We start from the raw sequence: 24,584 nt of genomic DNA on the forward strand, positions 1-24,584 counted from the left end.
GAGCTGGGGTAAGTTGCTATAGATTTATAAATGGAAATGTGACAGTTTATACCTGCTCAACATCTGTGCCATTACCTCTGAAGGTCCTCACCATTTGCCATCACACTTCAACTCCCACGCCCTCCACACCTCCTTTTAAAGTGTTGTTCTCACACAGTGCCTTCTGATAGGCAACTGAAAGTGTAATGCCTCAGCTACTCATAGAAATGGTTCAGTTCAAACATAAGAACGGCCATACTGGGTCAGACCAAAGGTCCATCTAGCCCGGTATCCTGTCTTCCGACAGTGGCCAATGCCAGCTGCTTCAGAGGGAATGAACAGAAGAGGCAATCATTGACTGAGCCATCCTGTCATCCACTCACAGCTTCTGGCAGTCAGAGGCTAGGGACACTCAGAACATGCAGTTGCATCCCTGACCATCTTGGCTAATAGCCATTGATGGATCTGTCCTCCATGAATTTATCTAACTCTTTTTTGAACCCCATTATAGTTTTGATCTTCACAACATCCCCTAGCAATGAGTTCCATGGGATGACTGCGCTGTGTGAAGTAGTATTTCCTTTTGTTTGTTTTAAACCTGCCACCTATTAATTTCATTGGATGACCCCTGGTTCCTATGTTATGCGAAGGAGTAAATAACACTTCCTTATTCATGTTCTCCACACCCAGGGCCGGTGCAACCATTTAGGCGACCTAGGCGGTCTCCTAGGGCACTAGGATTTGGGGGGCACCATTTTCTTCGGCAGCGACCGCGGCGGCTGGATCGTCGGCCGCCCTGGTCGCCACCGGCATTTAGGCGGAGGGAGCTGGGGCAGTGGAGCGCGGGGAGGGCCGCCTGCAGCAAGGGTGGGGGGGGCGGCACGCAGGGGAACTCCCCGCCCCAGCTCACCCCTGCCCCGCCTCCTCCCCGAGCACGCCGTGGCTGCTTCGCTTCTCCCGCCTCCCAGTCTTGCGGCTCCAATCAGCTTAGGCGCCGCAAGCCTGGGAGGCGGGAGAAGTGAAGAAGCCACGGCGTGCTCGGGGAGGAGGCGGGGCAGGGGTGAGCTGGGGCGGGGAGGGTGCCTCAGGATGGGGGGTGGGGAGCTGCCGCAGGGGGGGCACCTCAGGACGAAGGGGGGGAGCTGCCGCGGGGGGGTGGGGGGGGGCTCAGGGTAGGGGCTTCGGGGACGGGGTGGGGGGGGCGCAAGGTGGAAGTTTTGCCTAGGGTGCGAAACATCCTTCCACCGGCCCTGTCCACACCTCTATCATATCCCTACTTAGTTGACTCTTTTCTAAGCTGAAAAGTCCCTGTCTTTTTAAATCTTTCCTCCTATGGAAGAAGTTCCATACTCTTAATGATTTTTGTTGCTATTTTCTGAACCTTTTCCATTTCTAATGTATCTATTTTATATGGGGTGACCAGCACTGCATGCAGTATTCAAGGTGTGGGTGGACTATGGATTTATATAGTGACATTATGATTATTTACTGTTTCATTGTCCTAATGGTCTTCTTATCCTTATTCCTAATGATTCCTAAGATTCTGTTAGCTTTCTTAATGGCCGCTGCATACTGAGTGGATGTTTTCAGAGAATCATCCACAATGACTCCAAGATCTATTTCTTGAGTGGTTACAGCTAATTTAGATCCCATCAATTTTTATGTATAGTTGGGATTATGTTTTCCAATGTGCATTACTTTGCATTTTTCAGCACTGAATTTCATCTGCCCTTTTAAAGGATCCCTTTTTGCCTCTAATCACTTCTTTTACTTTGTTGTTTAGCCATGGTAGCACTTTTCTGATCCTTTTACTATGTCTTTTAATTTGGGGGATACATTTAATTTGAGCCTCAATTATGATGTTTTTAAAAAGTTTCCATGCAGCTTGCAGGCATATCACCTTTTAATTTCCATTTAACTGAATTCCTCATTTTTTATGTAGTTCCCCTTTCTGAAGTTAAATGCTACTGTGATGTGCTTCTTTTCCCCCTCACAAGGATGTTAAATTTAACGACATTATTGTTGCTATTACCGAGCAGTTCAACTGTATTCACCACTTGGACCAGGTCCTGTGATCCACTTGGGAGAAACAATTCTTGATTTAGTTCTCTTATGAGTTTTAGGACTAGCTGCTCCAAGAAGCAGTCATTTATGGTGTCTAGAAACTTTCTTTGCACCCTGTCATGTACCCAGTCAATATGGGGATAATTGAAATCCCCCATTATTATTGAGTTTTCTTTTTTTATAGCCTCTCTAGTCTCCCTGAGCATTTTACAGTCACCATGACCCTCCTAGTCAGGTGGTCAGTAGTATATTCCTATTGCTATATTCATATTATTCAAGCATGGAATTTCTATCTATAGAGATTCTATGGTACAGTTTGATTCATTTAAGATTTTTACTATATTTGACTCTATGCTTTCTTTCACATATAGTGCCACTCCCCGACCAACATGATTTACTCTGTCATTCCTATATATTTTGTACCCTGGTATTACTGTGTCCCACTGATTATTATTGTTTCACCAAGTTTTTGTGATGACTTTTATATCAATGTCCTCATTTAATCCAGGCACTCAAGTTCACCCATCTTAGTATTTAGATTTTTAGTATTTGTATACAAGCACTTTTAAAAGTTGTCACTTTTTAGCAGTCTGCTATGGGATGTAATTGAATGGGACTTTTTTCATTTGACTGTTTCTCTTCAGTTCCTCTCTGTACTTTATCAGCTTCCATCCTCATCTTTTTACTAGGATATAGAGAATCCCCGTTAGTAGCTCCTTCCCTACAAGATGTCTGTGTCCGAACCATGTGCTCCTCTGTACCCCTCGGCTTTTCCCCAGTCCTTAATTCAAAAACTCCTCCACAACCTTTTAAATTTTACATGCGAGCAATATCTGGTTCCATTCTGGTTTAGGTGGAGCCAATCGTCTCTGTGTAGGCTCCTGTGATACATGAAGGAGAGGGAGTAACTCCCTCCAGCTTGGCACCTGGATCTTGGTCGGGGAAGTTCCTGGTCCCCCATTCCCTCTCTTCATTTCCATCATGGAGCTGGATGTCTGGGCTTGATCTGGGTCTGTCTTCTATGTGGCGTGCCACTTTGGGAAGACTGGTTTCTCTAGGGTTTTAGTGCCTGACCTCAATCTCATGCACAGGCTGCCCTACTCTTAGCCTAACTATTTCGTTGCCACGAAACTAGAAAAAACCTGCTTGTTGGACTCCCTGGCTTCTTTGGTGTGCCTGTTCCCCCTCAGGCAATGGAAAAAAAAAAGGGGGGGGGGACCTACCTGGCTTTCAAGCAGCCAAAAGGAAAACTGTGTCTTTTTAAAATCCTGAGGTCTATGCTTCTTGTTCAAAACTATCCCACCGCTCTGCCACCATGTCAAGGCTGAATCCCTACTCTGTCACTCCGAGTGCAGAAGGTGGGGGCCCGCAAAGATTTAAAAAAATAATACTTGCCGCTCCAGGCTTATATTAAACTCCCAAGGTTACAGCTTCTCTCTGACCTTGGCTTGGTAAACGCTGCCACCACCCAAATGCAAAAAAACCCTGTTGAACCCAGGAAGGAGCCCTTGGGAATTCCTCCATGTGGGGTATCCTCAAGCCCTTTCTCTCTCTCTCTCTCTCTCTCTCTCTCTCTCTCTCTCTCTCTCTCTCACACACACACACACACACACACACACACACACACACACACCGCCCCCGGGGAAGAGGCTGAGAAAGAAAACACACACACACACACACACCCCGCCCCCGGGGAAGAGGCTAAGAAAGAAAACAAAGGAAATTAGCTGTGGTTACCAGCTAATCAAACAACATGCACAAACCTCTTAGGACACCAAAAATCCAATCCTGTTCTTAAAAAAGGTAAATTTTATTAAAAACAAAAAGAAAAAAATTACATCTGGAACTTAGGCTTTTTGCTAGATCTTAAAAGAAACAATTACAAAAATTAAGCACCCAAACTAGCTTTCTTCTGGGTTCAGTTTAAAGGTTCTCCAGTTCCTAATAAACCTAAACCCTTCCTCCCTACACCATCATCTCATCCATGTATTGAGACCCTGCAGTTCCGCCTGTCTAACTGGCCCTGCGCATGGAACTGGAAGCATTACAGAGAATGCTACCATAGAGGTCCTGGACTTCAATTTCTTACCTAGCCGCCTAAATTTGGCCTCCAGGACCTCTGCTACGTTTCCCTATGTCATTGGTACTTATGTGTACCATGACCACTGGCTCCTCCCTTGCACTGCACATAAGCATGTCTAGATGTCTCGAAAGATCTGCAAGCTTCGTACCCAGCAGGCAATTCACCGTGTGATTTTTCCCAGTCATCACAAACCCAGCTATCTATAATTCCAATGATCGAATCACACATTACTGTTACTTGTCTCCTCCTAATAACTGGGATTCCCTCTGCTGGAGAGGCATCCTCAGTGAGAGAGGATACCATGACATAAACTGGAAGGAGGGTCCCAATGATGGGATCATTTCACTCTGCTCCACTTTGATGTTCTCCTTCTCCAAGGCTTTCATCCTCCTCAACAGCACAGAGGCTGTCAGACTGGAGCTGGGACCACTCTGATGTGTTCCGAAAAGTTTCATCTCTGTACCTCTCTGTCTCCCTTAGCCCCTCCAGTTCAGCCACTCTGGTCTCCAGAGCCTGTACTCCGTCTCTGAGGGCCATGAGCTCCTTGCACCAAATGCATACATATGCCCCCTATCCACAAGGCCAGCAATCACACGTGATATATTCAGTGCAATAATCTGGATAGACCCCACTCTGCTGTTGGACTTCTGCCTGCATTCTTTTTACTCCTGCAGTTTTTTTGTTTTGTTTTGTTTTGGGGGGCTGTTTATTGGCCTAAGTTTAGATAATGTTAAGCAGGTATATTTAGCTCTCACGTTCCCTCTCTGAACTTCCACACAAAACTCCTGTTAGCTGCTCCTGTTCACTAGCTCCTTTGGTTGCTTAGGAGCTGGCTTTTTAAATCCCCGTTCTACCTGGGTAGCCCCATCCCCTGGTTAGGAGTTAATGGGTGCTAAAGGGCTTAGGGATCAAAGCCTCATTAAGAAGCTGTCAGTCTTGCCTAGCAGGCCATTAGGCTCAGCACATGCCCCCTGCCCCCAAAACAGATTACACTATATGCGTCCATCAGGTAGTAAGCACACAATAAGGAAAAACAAGATTATCTAAATGCGAGCAGTTAACGCTTCGGCAAGTATTTGAAAGACAAAATTGCTGTGTCAGATTTCATGCCAGAGAGAGCTATTGCCTTTATTCAGGAAATTCTGTGGTTGAAATTATAGCTTTAGACGAGTGCTCTGAAAAAACTTTTGTCTCTAGTCAACCTTGAAATGTTCAAAGTTACGATATAATATTCCTTTTTGACATTGCTTTTCTGGTATGGAGGAACCCCAGATGAATCACAGCAATTTCTCCCTCCTACAAACTTCAACACCAGAGATAGTGTTACTGACTTTGCTATGTAAATCTGCAATGGTACTAATGTATGACATTGAGAGCTGAAAACTATAGCTGGCAATAGAAAATTTCTTTATGAGAAACCACCCTTAAAATGCTCTCCTTCCATTAGCATTATGGGGGAGATAGGCATGTAAGATGCATTTCCATTTGTTTTGTTCTTCCAGCTAATATTCTAAGGAGTCAAGAAACGGTTTTCCCATCCTGTGAGAATTTTCAAGATTTCAAAAAAAAAAAAAAAAATCCCTTCCTAAATCAGGGCAAAGTTAAAATCATCGAAAATGTTCACAAACTGTAAATATGAAAAGAACTTCAGAGAGGGTCAGTTGAAATTCTTTTCATTTTTGATCTTAAATTATTTGTACATTGTTTTACTCAAATTTTGGGTTCGTCTACACGGGACTCCACTTGCACTGGTAGGTAATGTACATGTAGCTGCATGCTGCAGGGAAAGGTAGGCAGTGTCCACACTGTGGTGAGGACATACTGCCAGTGATAGGCTTTAGCAGAGGTGAGGCAGTGGGAAAAGCTTCAGTAGCTTCCCAGTGGGAAAAGCTTCAGTAGCTTCCCACTGCTAGAGCCTTCATTGTGGCAAGGAAAAGCTCTGCCTCCCCTGCTGCTGGGTTAAGACTCCAACAACAGGAAACTGACAGCGCCTTTCCTGGATGGAGGAGCCTTTTCCAGCAGCGGGGAGGCAATGGGACATTACACTGCTAAAAACACCAGTGTAGATGAATGGGCACAGCTTGGATGACTAGAAAGCATTTAGGGTACATACTTGTATACATACCCGCACTCTCCCAGTGTATCTTTAGTCTACTTGACTAAGCTGTGCCTCACCATACACTGCTATTTATACTCATGCTTGGGGGGTGGGAGATATGTAATCTACATGCTATCAAAAAAAGCGTGCAGTGTAGATATTCCCTAAGGTCTTGTCTACATGGCCCTGTAGTTTGAACTATAGGGGTGTGAATTGCCGTGGATGCTGCCACGATGAACAAAAAGGTACCACTGCAAGTCACACCTCCATAGTCCAAACTATCGGGCCGTGTAGGTAAGTCCTAATGAAAAGTCATTTTGCCCTGAAAAACAGAACTTTTTTATTTAGAAAATGTCTACGCAGGTTGAAACTCTTTTCACAATGTTTTGAAACAGTTAATTTGTCAAAACTAACCCTTTCCCATGAACAGTTTCAATGTTGATGAACTGGCATTTTCAGAAGAAAAATGTTTAATAAAAAAAATTCTCAACCAGCTCTAATTCTAAGTTCATTTCATGATGCAAGGTGGATAATGTGCATCCACTGTGACCATGCTGTCCTCCTACCATTCTTGCTCTCTGGGAAACAGAGGGGGTAAACTGTCTCATCAGTGATTGGTTTCATACTGTGATATAATTTAGCTCAAGAATGTGTATACTAGAGATGAGTGAATCTTGGGTTGAAAATTTATGGAAAGATTGAGATTCACTTCTCCTCACTCTCTGGCTTTCATCCATTTGCATCTCACTCCCCATCTCCCTGTCTGCCATAAGAAGCATTGATGGTGCTCTTGCAGCATCTCTGCTAAGATGCATTGCCACTAATAGAAATGTAATGGAAGACACAAGTGCATGCATTTCTTTTCTCTCTTTGCAGCATTTGTCAAATGCCTATGAATCACCTGCTTCTCTGAAGCACATCCAGCTCATTGAGGGTGGACTGACAAAAACAGATGACCTTTTGCATGGTGTTTTTGATTTGGCAAAACATGATTTAAAAAAAAATTACATCTTGGTTCTTCAGCAAGAGAAATGGAGGTTTTTCCAGCTCTCGCTCTATATCTGCATCTCTGCCATTTTTTTCTTCCACAATTCCTCAATCTATCTATGCCACCCAGAGGACTTTGTTCTGGGCTTCCTGCCAATGTCCTGGGCTAGAATTCTCACTCAGAATAAAGCATTTACTTAGGAAGATAATATAATGTGGCAGGCCATAGGCACAATAATACCACTGCTGCCAGAAAGTGCTACCTGTGTACTGGGCTGACTGGCAGATGGTCCTGAACATTTCAGTGCATTTTTCCTCTAGACTAAGGGCAACATCACATTTTACTGATTCTGAACACCAAGTACATTATATAACTCTTTCTTTGTTCATAGTTACTGAACACTGTCATTGGGTTTGTGCTGTGCAAACGTAGAGGAAGGCACAATCTCTGTCGCAATCAGTTTCCAATTTTATTTCCTTCCAGCTTATAAAAAATTCCTCTCCAAAAGCTCCATTGGCTGGGAATGACGAACAGTGGCCACTGGGAGCTGCTGGCAGCCGTGCCTGTGGACGGTCAATGTCAATAAACTGTCTCGCGGCCTGCCAGTGGATTACCCTGATGGGCCGCGTGCAGCCCGCAGGCTGCAGGTTGCCTGCCACTGCTCTAAGTGCTTCTAGAACAGTCTAGGTCAGATACAGATAATACGCTTCAGACACACATAATACCAATCAAGTTCAATCTCATAATGGTGCAGTTGTTTTTTACCTGTCTCTTCTGGTTGATGATGAAAGGTTTTCTTGGAGATATGTAGTTGTAAAAAAGGGTTAGAATGAAGAGGAGGAGGTTGTTTTGCAAAAAGGAGAGTGCTCCAAGCATAGGTTTTAGGATGGAAGAGGGCACAAGAATAAAACTGGTAGAAGGATACAAAACAGGTGTTTATGAATGAGGCTTTGGCAGCCATAGGGGTTGTTACAGGAAATGAGCATAGCTATATAAATAGGGCTTGATTTCATGGCCTTGAAGGTTAGGAAGAAAAGCTTGAACTTGATGAAGAAGCTGAGAGGAAGTCAGCACAGTGATTGAGAGAGAAGAGTGCATCATTGGAGTGATGAGAGAAGATGATTGTAGTAGCAGCATTCTGTATGGACAAGAAGAGGCCAGAAGGTGAACAAAGATAATTATCAATTAGTGTGAGGAGGGGATGTTGCAGAGGAAGAGGCAGCCTGGTTTTGAGAGTCCAGGGAAGGGAGAAGGGAGAAGAAGAGAGGAGTCATATATGACACCAATGTCCTGACACTAAGGATGGTGATGTTATCAAGAGTAATACAGGGAGGATTTGAGAGGGAAAATGAGATGCTCAGCTTTTGCCATGTTTATTAGAAGGAATTACTGTGAAGTGTGATATAGTTGCTGTAATAAATGTAATCAAACTGTGGGAAGAGGCCCACCAAAGAATATTATAACAGTCCACTAAAAATCTCCTTTGTGCTCTTGTCTCCTCTGTATACATGCTTTCATTTTGTTAAGTCCTTAGAAGTGCTATCATTTCATAGCTTGTCACTGGGCCTTTGCCAGCTCCCTGCAGAGGGCAATCAGCACGCAGAACTGTGCCAGTGAGTTGATCAGATTATCTAGTTACTTTACTGTAAAATCTCAATGTGTAGTTGTAACACCAACAGACCCCGGTTGTTGGTGAGCGGGATCGAACCTGGGCCTCTGGAGCTTAGTACAGGAGCCTCTACTGCATGAGCTAAAAGCCATCGGGCTGTTAACTAAGGCAGTAGAGCAGACTCATTAATTTCTCTCTCTCTAAGTGGTCTCGGTGCCACTAGATGGGACAGAACATAACACCCAGTAGGTGTGTGAGTTACACAGTAGTACAAGCTTGAAAATGTCCACTGCCTATATTGTACAAATCCAATTCTTTATTTGAATCAACAACTATTTCCCCATGAAAGCTGGCACTGAAGCTCTCTTTCTTTGTCTCTCTGTTCCATAGGTTATCATTTTGTATTTTGAGCCAAGCATATTTCGCTGTGTTCTCCTAAGATGGGTTCGTCTTCTGGGCTTTACTACTGTTTACGGAACTGTGACACTCAAGCTCCACAGGTATTTCATGTCTTAGTAATTTCCATCACTGTGGTAGTATGTACTCTGTGTGGTTAATTAGAAACAAGAGCTGTGGGAATTTATTATAAACAGTAGCTCTTTCTGAGTTTTAAAACCAATGTCTATCTCGTCTCAATGTTCCTGAAGTAGTAGTAGTAGTAGTAATATTATTATTTTTTGAGGAGTCTATATGCCAGAGTGGCTGAGTCAAGGCTGCAGTATTTGACTAAGGAGGAATAATTTATACAGGTGTAAACTTCGGGTGGGCTAAACCCATTGCCCTTCTCCAGTGCCTTAAAAAAAAAAAATCGCATAGAAAAGTAGCTGGAGATCCAGAATTCAATCTAAGGATTTTCAGCAAGGATTGCACAGGGTCAACCTCCCCACATTCATGTCCCAAAATGAACTAAAGAAATGAATTTAATTAAACAACTTTATAAAATCTTATGACAAAGAAACATATAATCTAATTTTTACAGCATAACATGGCTATTTTATAATCCACAGACATTATCTTCACACTTGTACATAAATAAAGAAAACAAATTAAAATCTGAATAGTTCAATCCAAACAGAAACACAATGAGAAGAAACAGAGTTCCCAAAAGCTTAGGTTGAGTTCCCCTAAGTCTGAGTCTTTGATCATGAAATCTGTACAGTCTGCTGAGTCTAAAACATCTAGGATGACCAGATGTCCCAATTTTATAGGGACAGTCCCGATATTTGGGGCTTTTTCTTACATAGGTTCCTATTACCCCCCATCCTCTGTCCCGATTTTTCACACTTGCTATCTGGTCACCCTTAAAACATCTTACTTAGGGTTACCATCCGTCCGGCTTTCCCCGGACATGTCCGGCTTTTTCAGCTTTAAATGGCCGTCCAGGGGGGATTTCTAATAAAGTAGAAATGTCCGGGATTTCCCCCTTCCCTTCATGCAGAGTGCGGCGCGGCTGATTGGACGGCTGGGCCTAATTGAAAGCCGCTCGCAGCCACTGGGGCCTCTAGCAGCCAGAGTCCCTCCCCCTCTCCCTCCTCCCCCGCAGAGCAGCGCCACAGTGTTTGACTGCACATGGAGCTCGCAGCTCTCCCTCGGCCTGGTGCGGGGGCAGTCAAGGGACGGGAACGGGGGGTTAGATTGGTTGGGGGTTCTGGGGGGGCTGTCGGGAGAAGGGGTGTAGAGAGCGGTTGGGGCAGGCAAGGGACAGGGAACGGGGGGTTAGATTGGTCGGGGGTTCTGGGGGGACTGTCAGGAGAAGGGGGTGTAGAGAGCGGTTGGGGCAGGCAAGGGACAGGGAACGGGGGGTTAGATTGGTCGGGGGCTCTGGGGGGGCTGTCAGGAGAAGGGGGTGTAGAGAGCGGTTGGGGCAGGCAAGGGACAGGGAACAGGCGGGGGTAGATTGGTTGGGGGTTCTGGGGGCTGTCAGGAGAAGGGGGTGTAGAGAGCAGTTGGGGCAGGCAAGGGACAGGGAACGGGGGGGTTAGATTGGTCGGGGGTTCTGGGGGGGGCTGTCGGGAGAAGGGGGTGTAGAGAGTGGTTGGGGCAGTCAGGGGACAGGGAGCAGGGAGACTTAGATAGGGGGTGGGGTCCTGGGGGCAGTTAGGGTGGGGGGGGTCTCAGCAGAGGGCAGTCAGGGGATAGGTAGGGGGATTCTGAGGGGGGCGGGAAGTGGGAGGGAGCGGGGCTAGGGCGGCACACTGTGTCCTCTTTTTTGATTGTTGAAATATGGTAACCCTAACTTACTCCACTTGCTTGTAGGAATCTTCAGTTGGAATCCATGCAGACTCTTCCTCTGCTGAAACCACTGCTAGCCAGTCAGCTAACTGATTAACCAATCACTCAGTTAAGTGTATAGATTGCGGGGGGGGGGGCAAAAGTTACAAGAAAATACAAAACTAAGAATAGCAAAATATAAATGTCTTTTTCCCCATTACTACATTTAAATAAAAGTTGGTGATTCATACTAGTTGAGACAATTTAACTAGAACAGTTTGGCTAAAATCAAAACAACATTCAAAGCATACAATTAATATAAAATAAAGTTTCCCTCCCAATTTCCCCTTGCTATAATTAGCATTGCCCATGCTTCCCTGTTAGAGAGTTAACAATATCACTAACCTGCTGCAAAATGCTTCAGAGTTAGGGATAACAGTCTGCTCTGCTTGTGGGCACAGCTTCTCCCAACTCATGTAGGGTACATGCAGGGCCATCCCTACCCATTTGGGTGCCCTACACAGCCCCCCTGTGGGAGGGCTGTGTGGGGCCCCAGGCCTCCCCCCCCCCAGGGTCTGGGAGGCAGGAGCTGTGGGGGACCACTTTTGGGAGCCCCACAGGCCCAGAGTGGCCCAGTGGATTAGCAGGGGGCTGGGAGCAGCCCGCTCCACTTCCCTCGCCCCGGCCCCAGCAGTGTCGCTCGGGGGAGGGGGCACTCACCGGTGGCGGGAAGCGGAGCACCGCGGCTGGGAGCTGGTGGAGTAGAGCGGGCTGGGGCCGGGTTGCTCCGCTTCCCGCCGCTGCCAGTGAGTGCGGGGTCACTGGGGGGAAGAGGTGGAATGGAGACGGAGCAGGGGGGAAGGGTAAGAGGCAGGGAGGAGGGAGTTGTCCGGAGCGCCCCCCCCCCCCCCCTCGAGGGACGGCCGTTGCAGGGAGGGCCAGCCAAGGGATAGGGCTGGTCGCTGGGGCTGGTGCTGCTGCATATGCAGCACGCATCTGTCTAGGGCACCCTGAAATTTTGGGCAATTTGGTGCCCCAAATTTCAGGGTGCCCTACGCAGCTGTGTATGCCTAAGGACTGTCCTGGGTACATGGCTCCCTGTAAAGCAGCTGCCCTGACAACTTGCCCTCATAGAGTCTGACCCCAGCAACAAGGAATCTATTGGAGCAGATCCAAAAAATACCACACCCAATCCCAGAAGCTTCTGGATGGGGAGTGCTAAATCCACCTCACAACAATGACCCAGACACAACTCAGTCCTACCTCCCCCAATGGGTCTCTTAAAGAGATATCTCCCTATTACACAGGCACATTGTAAAATCATACAGAGTTTTTAGCAGAGGGGGAAAAGGTTTTTTTGAAGATAAAGGGAAGTAAAATATCTAAATGTTCCTTCAAGGGTCCAAAGAGAGGAAAGTGGTAAAGGATTTTTTTGTTTTAATGTTATAAATGTTTTGATAACACATGGTAATGGATGCTATAGAAAATCCTAAAACAGACAGAATGCTATACATGCTTATTATAAGCCTTTTCAAGGCTCACAAGCCAAAGGTTGCTTTCCTCAGGCACAGATGGTAGACAGGCTGAGCTATCTCAGATGTAACTGCCTGCCAGAGAAAGTGTTCAGGGAATTTTGGGTTATGTTAGAAGAAATTCAGCTGAGCTGGCAGAGCACTCAACTGGGGATGCTGATACTTTGAGACCCAACTTCAAATCCCACCTCTACAGCCTCCTTATAAATCAATGCCTTTTGTGGGCATGTATTAGATAAAATCTAAACACTTTCCCCCTTACACCACAATGAAAAGAAATATAGAGGAATACTTATACATCCATTCCATAAATGTATTTATGAAGAGAGAGAAAAAGGGAGTATATAAATATTAGCGCGTAGAAAACTGGAGAAGCTGTAAAGTATTCATGTTTATGTTTTACTCTAGCTTCTTTAATCCATTGGCATGATATACAAGTGAGATCCTGTGTAATGCTCTGAACGGTGCTATGATAGGGCCGATGACATCTGGATTTTGCACTAATTATATGTATTGATATCAGTAGGTATGCTTTGCCTGTTTGTTTAATGATGTCTGATCACCTCTTTGCGTTGAAATGTATCAAAAAAGTCACAATTGATACTCTAAGTACCTTCTTTGCAGAGGATGAATTCTGCTGTGAGAAGGGAAGTATATTGGAGGACTATGGAAAATATAGAGGAGAATTGGGGGTTTTGTTTAGAGGAGCTATTATCTTGAGCTCAGAATAGAGCCTAGGAATGTTTAGAATCCAGATTGTTGTTCCACATCTGGTTCTGTAACAGGCAGATCACATGACTCAAAGTTAACATGGATTGGTGATGCCATATTGTGATAAGGGAGCTAGAATTGTGTTTAAGTAAGGCGAGGAAAGGGTTGGAAAATAGAATAGAAGCTCTTGTACCTCTAGGTTGCCCGTTCAAATCAAGACAAAGTTGTGGGAACACAAAAGTTGTTACCCGATGGCTGTTCAGTTGCCTGTGTTCTCAGTCTAGTTCCTACAAGCCAACTGTCTATGTTAAAACAAACAAGCCTCCACACCTCCTGCCCCACAACATCGCCACATTTCACACTACTTAATACTTTTGCTGACAGTCAAGTACGTAATGATGAACAAACCCCTAGAAATAGGTCTCTCCAAGCTGCAGTATAGGCAATCACAAGGGCATATATTCATATTAAAATTTTAAAATAAAATTAAAACAATACAAACAAAAACCATTCTGGGGCATGACAGTTGGACTATGGAGACAAAGTTTTAAGACTTCAGGTTTTTATTTCTTGGTTGAAATTATTGTGCTGCTGATGTTATGGCCCAGAATAAATAACTGCATTTTTCAGCTATAACATTTGCATTATCATTGGATTCATTTAATGTTTCTTCGTGACTTTATGGCTACTCCACCTCTTGTAAACTGCTTTAATTGGCTTTTATGCCTGCTTATCCAACAAAGTGTGCATTTTTTGTTTCTATATTCTATATCTGCATGTCTGTATTGTAATCGTGTGCCTTGCCTTCTCTATTTACTATTTATTATTTATTCTCTATTTATAAATATTTTGGGCATGTCTTCCCCCAAGTATAAGTAGTGATCCTGAAGGACTCAGTAAACCTATGATGCCATACATATTTTAAGTAATAATTATAATTAAGTCATGTGAGGTAAGTAAGAACTGGCTGCTGTATAAATCCCCACAAGACTAGCATTGAGATTCGTGGAAGATCTAATTTAATCTATGATCATTGCAGAAATGAAGAATGGACAGAATAGACAACTGAACATTTTCTGTGGCCACATCCACACTTACCTATGGGACGAACTTCTTTATGATGATGAATTGGTTATTTTGAGATTAGCAGGAATCCTAGGACAGTGGAGCAGCCCTAGGAATGATGCTAACAAAGTCTAAAGGATCTCCAGAGCAGTCACACATTACTCAGGCCTACCTTGTGCGGTACTTTCAGAAAACCTGATAGGTGCTGTATACAAGTGCCCAACCTGGCTGAACAGCCTATTGTAGGAAGAATGGGTAAAATAAACAACATCATCTTCTGTCTTTGATCACCCTATTAGTGCCATTTTTGATGTCACCCATTCTGACCCTCAACCACATTTCATTCATTGTGCATTTTTAAAATAATGAGCTGAATTTATCACTCTACTTTTTCTTGAGAAAACAGGAAGATGAGCTAAACTTAACAGATTTAAATTCAGGGAGGTGAACAGAAGACTCTAGTACTTTCCTCAACAATGAAGTCCACATAACGTTTCTAGCAGATCAAATGCAATGCTGCCCCAAAGGTAGCCCTTTGGGGTCAAATGAGCTGCTGATGTTGCTTCTTTCTATACATCTCTGTGACTGCAGATTGTCTTTGTCTCCTTGCCTGTGCTTTTTATTTAAAAACAGGTTTTATGCTTTGATTTTATTTTTGGAACTTCTACCATCTTGGCTTCAAAATTAAAGAAAAATCATAGAAGAGGCTGGGTGAGAGGAGTAATTCTAGAGGGAAGAATGGTCATGTACTGTTCTTTTTTGGACCATTGGTTCTCAACCTGGGAATGATAACTTCCAGGGAAGTCACGACCACCCTGCCTTTCTCAAAATGCTAAATGGAAGGAGGGTCCCAGCTAGATGTGAGGGTGTCCTAGGATGGAAAACTTGAGAATTACTATCTTAAGACAATACCCAAGTGTCTTGTGTGTGGGCTTGAAGTAAGGTGTGTTTCTCAATAGCTTCACTGTATGCGAACACACACGAGTACCTTTTTAACATGGGCAGATCTATCTACCAACAGGAATATACAAAATTGGAGAAACCTACATGTTCCCTGTCTAGAGAGCACCTTGCACTAAGCTGGACTAATTGGCACCTGAAGAAGGCTCAATGTACATTTCTGTATGTATCAGAATTCTGCCTGGCCTGGCTGTACACTGAATTAATACCCTAACTTAACAGTTTGCTTTACAACTTGGGAAGATGTGGTCCCAGAGAATTTAGAAGCTTCTCTTCCATTCTGCTACTCTACTGGAGTCTCCTCCTTTAGAAACTGTTACTTTTGGGGGGGGGGAAGGGGTAGCAGATTTGTAGTAGGTTAAAGTACAAAACTCATTTGTGCTTCGTGGGTATGGAAGTTAGAGGAAGTATAATCATTGCTACTTTCACTGGGAGGTCAGTAATACGACATCCAGTGGCTGATTGACGACATTGGTATGTTAGTGAATTTGTATAATTCTGGAATAAAATTGCCAGAACATCATGGGGCTCCAGTCCACGAACCTTACGAACTGCAACAATTGCCTTGGTATATTCTGCAGCTGATTATTGTGTGCCCATGTGGTCTCACAGCAGTCATACTAAACTCCTTGACATTCAACTCAATAACGCCATGCACATAATGTCAGGGATGCTCAAATCAACTCCAGTCAACTGGCTCCCTGTCCTATTGCACATCCAGGATCCACAGATTAGAAGAGCTGCTCAGACATCTCACTTTCTTAACCATGTCAATGCAAACATGAGGATCCCGCTGCACGATTACCTGCAGAACCCACCAAAGGCAAGATTAAAATCCTGCAACCCTCTATGGAACCACATCAAGATCCTTACACCCAACTTCAACACTGAGGCTCAATGGAGAATTCCATGGAGTGTTTCGACCGCTCAAAACAAACCACTTGTCATTGACCTTGTCAAGGAACCACCAGGTTTTGATTTATGTCGGAAACACTGGTGCAGATTGAGTCACGTCAGGAAATCTCATGGGAGATTTGGACAAACCCTCTTTAAATGGAAAATGAAGGCAACACCTGTATGCATCTGTGGTCACCAGACACAAACGATGAAGCACATTATATCTGAGTGTCCCCTTTGTTCTTTCGCCGGGGGCCTGAAGGACATTCACCACCTCTCTGCTGCAGCAATGTGCTGGCTATCAAATCTAGATATAAATTTGTAGTCGGGTTGCTACGTACCGAACCCATACGAAAGAAGAAGAATGGAAGTTAGACATGAAGAGCGATACAGAGATGCTGAATGTCTACATGAGGAATCATTCATCAGAAAAGTTCATATTGAGCATGTGGCCAGTTAGAAATTCCAGAGGAAAATTTCTGTTCCATTTTATAAACCGGTGGGTTAACTCATTGGCCCATTACTCTGGGGGCTTTCTGTGCCAAAAAATTTAAAAAATTGTGCCCAAAACTTAAAAATTCTGTGCACAATATTTTAAAATTATGCAAATTTTATTTGTCAAAATAACACTACATAATCACACCAGTTTCAGTTATTTTGGTAATTTATTTCAAAAGACTTGTGAGCAAGTAGGTCTGTAACAATATAGACACACACAAAAATTCCTCCAGGAGTAGAGAGTTAAAGAAACTCCTATGACAACCCAGTTCCTGTTTCTCTGCCCCCTCCCCAGAGCCCAGCCAGGGGGGCCAGACACCCACAACCCCTCCCCCACAGAGCCCAGCCACGGTCCCCCCTTGCCCAGATACCAATCTCTCCTCTCCTCCTCCCCCCCCCCCCGAGCCTAGGGATCTAGAGGAAGAAACAGCCTGATGCTTGGTCCCAGGCTTGCATGGAGTTTCCTTTGCACTGCCATATCCTTCCTTCAGGGCATGCTGGGAACTGCAGCTGCCAGGAACCCTCTAGCTCCCTCTCCCTCCCCCCAGCAGTGTCTTCTATGTGTGAGCTGGGCTTTCTTGGATCCAGCAGCCCCTAGTGGTGGCCAGCCACACTGCAGCCCATTTCTGTGGGAGAAAGGAAATTCTGCATGTACAACATTAACTTCTGCAAAATTCTGCATTGCGCAGTGGTGCAGAATTCCCCCAGGAGTAGCCCATGCACCAAAAACATACTCCAGCCAGAGTATTACATTCCCCTTTTCTTCAGGGCTTTGGCTTTATTTCTTCAAAATAAAACTGGTTGACACAAGTTCAACACAGTTATGTCCTTCCCCCCAAGGCTGGGGTTTCGATGCACACCAAGGCAAACCAAACCAGCCAAACAGAGAAGACTTCGGTTTTACCCCACTGGTTAGCCACAAGTCACACAAGCAATTCCCTTAGACACTCCAGTTTCCCAATATCACCACCAGGGCCGCTCGTTATGGGGACAAATGGTTATGAAAACCAATGCCCTAGTAAAAGAAAAAAGGTTCTCTCGATCCCAAAGGATCAAGCCCCAGACCCAGGTCAATATACAAGTTAGATTTTACCCACAAATCACCCTGTTGCCAATCCTTCAGAATCTAAAGGTTTATTCATAAAAGGAAAAAGATATAGATGAGAGCTAGAATTGGTTAAATGGAATCAATTACATACAGTAATGGCAAAGTCCTTGGTTCAGGTTTGTAGCACTGGTATAATAAACTGCAGATTCAAATCAAGTCTCTGGAGTGCATCCACAGCTGGGATGGGTCATCAGTCCTTTGTTTAGAGCTTCCGTTTGTAGCAAAGTCCCTCCAGAGGTAAAAAGTAGGATTGAAGACCAGATGAAGGAGCTGCACCAGCTTTTTATAGTTTCTTGCCATGTGGTCTCTGCTCTCTTTGTCTCAAAGACAAGCTGTCCATCACATGGCATGGAAAAACCTCAGAGTTCTGTCCATAGGCATGTCCCTGCATACCTTGTTGAGTCACAAGGTGTGTCTGCCTTCTCTCAATGGGTCAATTGTATAGCTGATGGTCCTTAATGGGCCATCAAGCAGGCTAGGCAGAGCTGACATCGACTTTTCTGGGGTGTCACCCCAAAGCATAACATAAATTTGAAATACAGACCGTATAGAGCCAATATTCATAACTTCAACTACAAAAATGATACAGCATATACACAGCATAATCATAACCAGCAAACCATAACCTATCCATAGACCCCTTACACGACAACCTTTATACAATATATGCTGCAAATCTATAACAGTGGTCTCAACAGTAATCTATACAGTTACAGATTATGTCAATAACGTCACAATGGAGATTGCTTACTACAGGCTGATTTGGGTGGAGAGAGGTGGCTTGTGTTGACATCATGTTTTGCCCACTCTGCAGTGTCTAACTTGAAAGGTTGTAATCTACTGGACATTGTGGTGATTCACTCAGGCAGAAATTATCTGGGTCATATTCCTGGTGTGTTCTTCATACAATGTATGAGAGCAGATTTGGACCACATCAGAGATTTGTTTCCAGGAGCTGTGATAGTTTGCTTTGATTTGGTGAGCAGCTGAATAATTGTTACAGCAACAATATGAAAGCAAGCAATAAGTGCTAGAAGAACATTAATTGAGAAATTGGAGGGTTCATGGCTGACCAGAAAATTTGTACTGTCAGGCATAGAAACACTACAAGCTCTGATACCTCACTGTTTTTTGGACATCTATCAGTCAGGGGTCAGAGGCCCTTTCTCTCAAACATAAAACCGTCAGGGTTTCTGTTCCAAAATACCGTCTGTGAAATTCTCTTGCTGGCCCTGCTACAAACTCCACCTGTGACAACGTGATCCACTCTCCGCTAGAATGGCACCTCCTCCTGGGCGTTCTGACGAATAGCTTGTGAGGTCAACGTCCCTTCTTACAGTTGCACGGTGTCCTCTGCTGGCCTCTCTGGGCCCTCTCTCACTCCACGAGCTGCTGCCACCTCTTTATGACTCAGCCATCTGGCCAGGTTACTCTACATATTTTCCCCTTCCTGGGTACCAAAGTCTTCCGTTAGCAGTCCTAGGCAGCCTTCCCATTCACTGCCTTGTAGTGCCACTCCCTCAGTGGTGGCAGGGGAACCTGGGTCTGTCCTCGACTCTGGGTTCCGGCTCAGAGACCCTCTAGCTGGTGGTCAAGGTCTGTTCCCTTCTAGACCTTATTGCCTTTCCCTGAGCTGTGTCCTACCCTCTTGGCTTCCCCTCTTTCTCCCAAATGCACCTCCCTTCTCCCAGGGAGTGACTGCAGACTTTCCCAGCTTCCCCCTCTGATGTCAATTTCCTCCCTTTGTAAGTTCAGCTCAGCTCCTTCCTCCTCAGCTGGGGTCCCTCTCTCAGTCAGGGGATTACTTAGCCCCCTGATTCCTCTCACCTGTGGCCTGTTGGGTTAATTACCCCTTCTTTGTCTTCATTAACCATTCCAGAGCAAGTGTGGGGTGAACCCCCCATCACACCACCCTACAACCACTCTGAAACACAGCCAGGAACACTATTCCACTGTGCCATGGCTGTCCTTTGCTTCAGGCACTGCATGTGAGTCAGGTTATAGGAGGGGGAATTAATGGCAATAGAAACATGTGTATAACAGGGAGTGAGGACTTCAGGGACATGCTTCCTGCTTGTGGTAGGAGCGCCTGGGCAGTAGGGGGAAGAGGGCCAGGTTGGAGGGGATAACACAAAAAAATGGGCAAAGGGTATGGCTGGGGAGTTGTGCTGAAGCAAGGTTGGTGGGCAGCTACTGATGAGGATGGGGGGGGGGGGCTGGCTGGTTCAGCATGCTAATTGTGGGACATAGTATGTAAAACTGTAAATTACTACTAACTCCTACCAACAACATATCTTTTCCTATTAAAAAAACTTGGAAATTCAGTGTCAAAAAACTGTCTCACTGCAGAGTTAAGGTTGCTTGGTGGTACCTCATCTTGTCTCCTTGCAGAATGCTGAGTTGAGCAAATCTCAAACGTCTGAAAACCAGGAAATGGACAGGTAAGGTTGTCCCATGCAACCTTAACTCTTGCCTTCTTTCAGCAATGCCAAATGGTCCCCATCACCCTCTTCTCCCCCCAGACACCTTTACTCTGACCACCCCACAATTGCTGAAATGTACAAGCTCTTCACTTCCTTTTGCAACCCATTCACTGCTACTACAGGATTCCATCTAGCATTATTTAAAAGGATAAAAATAGGGGGGGAAGATTGCCCCCACCACCTTTCCTCTGCTGTCAAGCAATGCCTCAGTATGCACGTAACACATACTCTTATTGGTCCGGGGCACTATAAGAGCCAGGAGGTTCTAAATCCTCAAACACTTAGCCAATTCCCCCAAAACAATAGCACACCACTTCACTGCCTTTTACAACTCCCTTACACTTGCTCACAGGATACCATCTCAACCTAAACTTTCACTTAACTATCATTAAAGGATAATCCTCTCATATTCTACCTCACTGCTGACAATAGGATTTGTAATAAAAGCCTTATTCCCTGCTACCAACATCACCTACAAAATTCTGCATAGAAATGATGCATTCTGCATCCTGAAAGTCCACATGCCCCTCTTCCTTTTCCTCACACATGTGAGTAGGGCCCTATCAAATTCACAGCCATGAAAAACTCGTCACAGACCATGAAATCTGGTCTCCCCCCATTAAATCTGGTCTTTTGTGTGCTTTTACGCTATACTATACAGATTTCACGGGGGGAGACCAGCGTTTCTCAGATTGGAGATCCTGACCCAAAAGGGAGTTGCAGAGAGGTCACAAGATTATTTTAGGGGGGTCACGGTATTGCCATCCTTACTTCTTCGCCACCTTCAGAGCTGGGCTGCTGGAGAGCAGCAGCTGTTGGCTAGGCGCCCAGGTCTGAAGGCAGCGCCCCATCAGTAGCAGCACAGAAGTAAGGGTAGCAGTACTGCAACCCCCCCCACACACACAATAACCTTGTGACCCCCCAAAACTTCTTTTTGGGTCAGGACCCCTACAACTACAACACTGTGAAATTTCAGATTTAAATAGTTGAAACGATGACACTTACAATTTTTAAAATTGTATGACCATGAAATTGACCAAAATAGACCATGAATTTGGTAGGGCCCTACACATGAGCGTAGAAAACATAGCCCTCCTCCTATCACAGTCACAGCTCTGTCACACACCTCAAAATAATCCACAGATCTCTCAAACATACCTCTACCAAGCAGTGGTAACCACTGCGTCCACCATTCAGTACAGCTATAGCTGAATCTGACCACACTCACTTTACCTGGGGTGCATGCAGATTTAAAAAAAATTTTAAGATCATGTTAAAAAAAAATGATTAACAGAGTTTGAGCATAGAAGTTTCTGGTTATCAGGGAATAACATACAGATTATCGAGGGTGCAAAGTCTGGGTTAAGGTCAGATGGCATGAGGAATACATAATCTGCAATATCCCCGATTGGGGTAAAAGGTTGATGGGTCAAAGTACAGACATTGAGGTATGAGGTAATACATGCCAAGACTGATCTCATACCCCAGCTCGCCCCGACAATAGCCTTTGTAATAAAACTCCTGTGCCCTACTAATTATATAACATACACAATTCTGCACTAAAATGTTGCAAACACAAAAATAAGCTATTGAGTTCAATACAAAGGTAACTGGGTGAAATTTAATGGCCTGTCTCATACAGGAGGTCAGACTAGATGATCTAATGGTCCCTTCTGGCTTTAAACTCCATGAATCTCTGAAACACAAGCTCTGCTGTCGGTGTTAATTTGGGTCAGCATGGATAACTAAACTTTTTTTGTGAATTAAATTTCACATTCATACCAGTCTTATTTACTGACTTACACCTTTTCCCAGCTAATAATTATCTTCAAAGTAGCTCTGAAAATGTAAGTGGTTTAAATCTATTTGCAGACTCGTAGTTCTGGAAGAATCAGGCAATCTGCCTCAAAAATAACCATGGAAAATAGTTATCTGTATGTGTTTCTAGTTAATACTTCTCTGACTTACCATGAAAACCAGTCTTGTACAGCAATTCAGTAGTTTTATCTGAACAGTGGTAACAACTATATTGTGACTACATTATTAAATAATGCTGTGATGTTAAGTCGACACTGTACCAATCTGTGCATTATCAAATGTGCTAATTGCAGGGCCGGCTCCAGGCACCAGCCCAGCAAGCAGGTGCTTGGGGCGGCCAAGGGGAAGGGGCGGCATGTCGGGCTGTTCGGCGGCGGGTCCCTCTCGGGGGGAAGCACCTGCCGCTGAATTCCCGCCGAAGAAGAAAGCGATGCGGTGGAGCTGCTGCCGGAGTGCCGCCGATTGCAAATGCGACCGTGGCTTTTTTTTCTTTTTTTTTCTGCCGCTTGGGGCGGCAAAAACCCTGGAGCCGGTCCTGGCTAATTGGTTACTTCCTGAGACATAACCAGTCTACTCTAAATATATTAGATCTCTGGATTGTACCACAAAGTCCAAAACATTACAGCCTCAGATGCTGGAAGAAAACAATTCAGGACTGCAGGGATATTATATACTAAAGAGATTCTTCAGTGTCTATCAGATCAGACCCAGGTATCTAACTGATGTTTTTTTCTACAAATAATCTGCAATCTTCTTTTTTTTAAATTAAATATGAACAAAAATATTTTTAAAGAAATAATTTAAAGCTTTTTACTATCACTGAATAATTAGAACATTGGCATTTTTCAGATTGCTAACAAATATATTCTTAAAAGAATACATTGTCTGTCTATCCATCCATTAAATCTGTATTCTATAAAGGGTGAGTAGGCTTTGTAAAACAAAAAAGCTCTTAAACAGTTGTTGGACTCCTTCTAGGAGGAAAAAAAGGATTATTTTTTAAAAAACGAAAACTTTCCTGCTCCAATTCAAGGAACACAATAATGAACCTGAAGATTTTGATATAGAGGGATTCACCCTGGAAGCCTCAACCATTATTTTCAGTTTTAAACCCCAACGTTTCATCTTATGTGGACTCCCTAACTTCTAGGATGACTGAACAGTCATCCTGAGTTACCACAGTGTGGGAGATAGTGAATGGAATGAAACCTATAATGGCTAGTAGTTGAAACATGCCCAAAATCATAGCTGGAGGAACTCTACTTCTGTGACTAGCTTCCTAGGGTGTCTACACTGCAATTAAAAACCCGGGACTGTTCCATGCCAGCTGATTTGAGCTTGCGGGACTCGGGCTGCATGGTTGTTTAATTGCAGTGTAGATGTTTGGGCTCAGGCTGCAGTCCAAGTTCTGGGACCCTTCCACCTTACTGCTTTCTAACTTGCTGCGGCTGGATGCAGCTCAAGAGCAATCAAATGTACAAAGAATTGGCACCTTGCCCTGTTACCATCAGAGAGGTTTGGTCTGTAATCATTCAGTTGGATTACTACACAGACAAAGTCAGAATCATTGATATAGTTTGCAGAGTGTGTCAGCTGGAATACACAAATCACAAGGCCTTTATTTCCCAAGACTGTTTAAAATAACAACAACAATAACAACAAATCCCACCCCACGCATGTACCAAGAATTTTTGATTGATTGCTAACTTACTGGAGGATCGGTGGTAGTCTTTCATCTAGCTAGTGGTACGGAAAGTGCTATGTGAGGGGAAAGTGTTTCTCACTGAGGTGGTGTTTTGAGGGTTTCATTGTCTTCTATGGAATAATCCATTTTGGAGGTCAGTGTTGGATTGTTAAACTATTCTCTGCTTTGAGCAGCAAGGAGTGTAGATTTTCCATTGGTATTCTGTCTTCCATGTTCAAATAGATGGTACTGACTTTTTATTCTCTATTTCATGCTATATGGAACATTTAGCAATGTACTAAATTGAAGGAGCCAAATTCAGTGATGGTGTAAGCAGTTTTAACTCCACTGAAGTCTCCAGGGCAGAATGTGTCCCAGTGTCTGAACATTATTCAGCCCCCTCCCCCCCCTTTTTTTTCTTCGTATTGAAGCATGATCATTAGCATTTAGGGTTTGCTGTTTCTCTGATGAGGCTATTCTTAGCTAGCCAATTTATCTCTTTCTAAAAATGTTTACTGTGGCTGGCAATATAGTGATAGCAATTAATTTATTTTTTGTACTGTGCCTACTCAACAGAGCAGTGGCAGTTTTTGCTTGCTTCCTCATTGCAGTCTTTCTCTTAACTTCTGCTCTCTAAAACACTTTTTTCTTTTCATTCTTTTTTATTATCATAAGAATTTCATTTTCCATAATCAGATGGGTGGATCTGTGACTGTGCAAGGCATTCCTTTAGGTGACTGCATAATTGTGTCTCATAGACATCATTCAGCCAGCAGTGTGCCAGAACCTTCTCTAT

General features: G+C 44.2%; 1 protein-coding gene across 1 annotated transcript in view; it reads left to right on the top strand.

Annotated features, from left to right (window-relative positions):
• Positions 1–24,584, top strand: part of GPR158 (G protein-coupled receptor 158) — a 340,854-nt gene that overhangs the window by 265,568 nt on the left and 50,702 nt on the right. The window contains exon 6 of the mRNA XM_065399964.1: positions 9,212–9,321. Coding sequence (XP_065256036.1) covers positions 9,212–9,321 — 110 coding nt within the window. The remainder of the gene's footprint in view (positions 1–9,211; positions 9,322–24,584) is intronic.

Source organism: Emys orbicularis, chromosome 2, assembly GCF_028017835.1.
Source record: "Emys orbicularis isolate rEmyOrb1 chromosome 2, rEmyOrb1.hap1, whole genome shotgun sequence".
Taxonomy (NCBI): Eukaryota; Metazoa; Chordata; order Testudines; family Emydidae; genus Emys; species Emys orbicularis.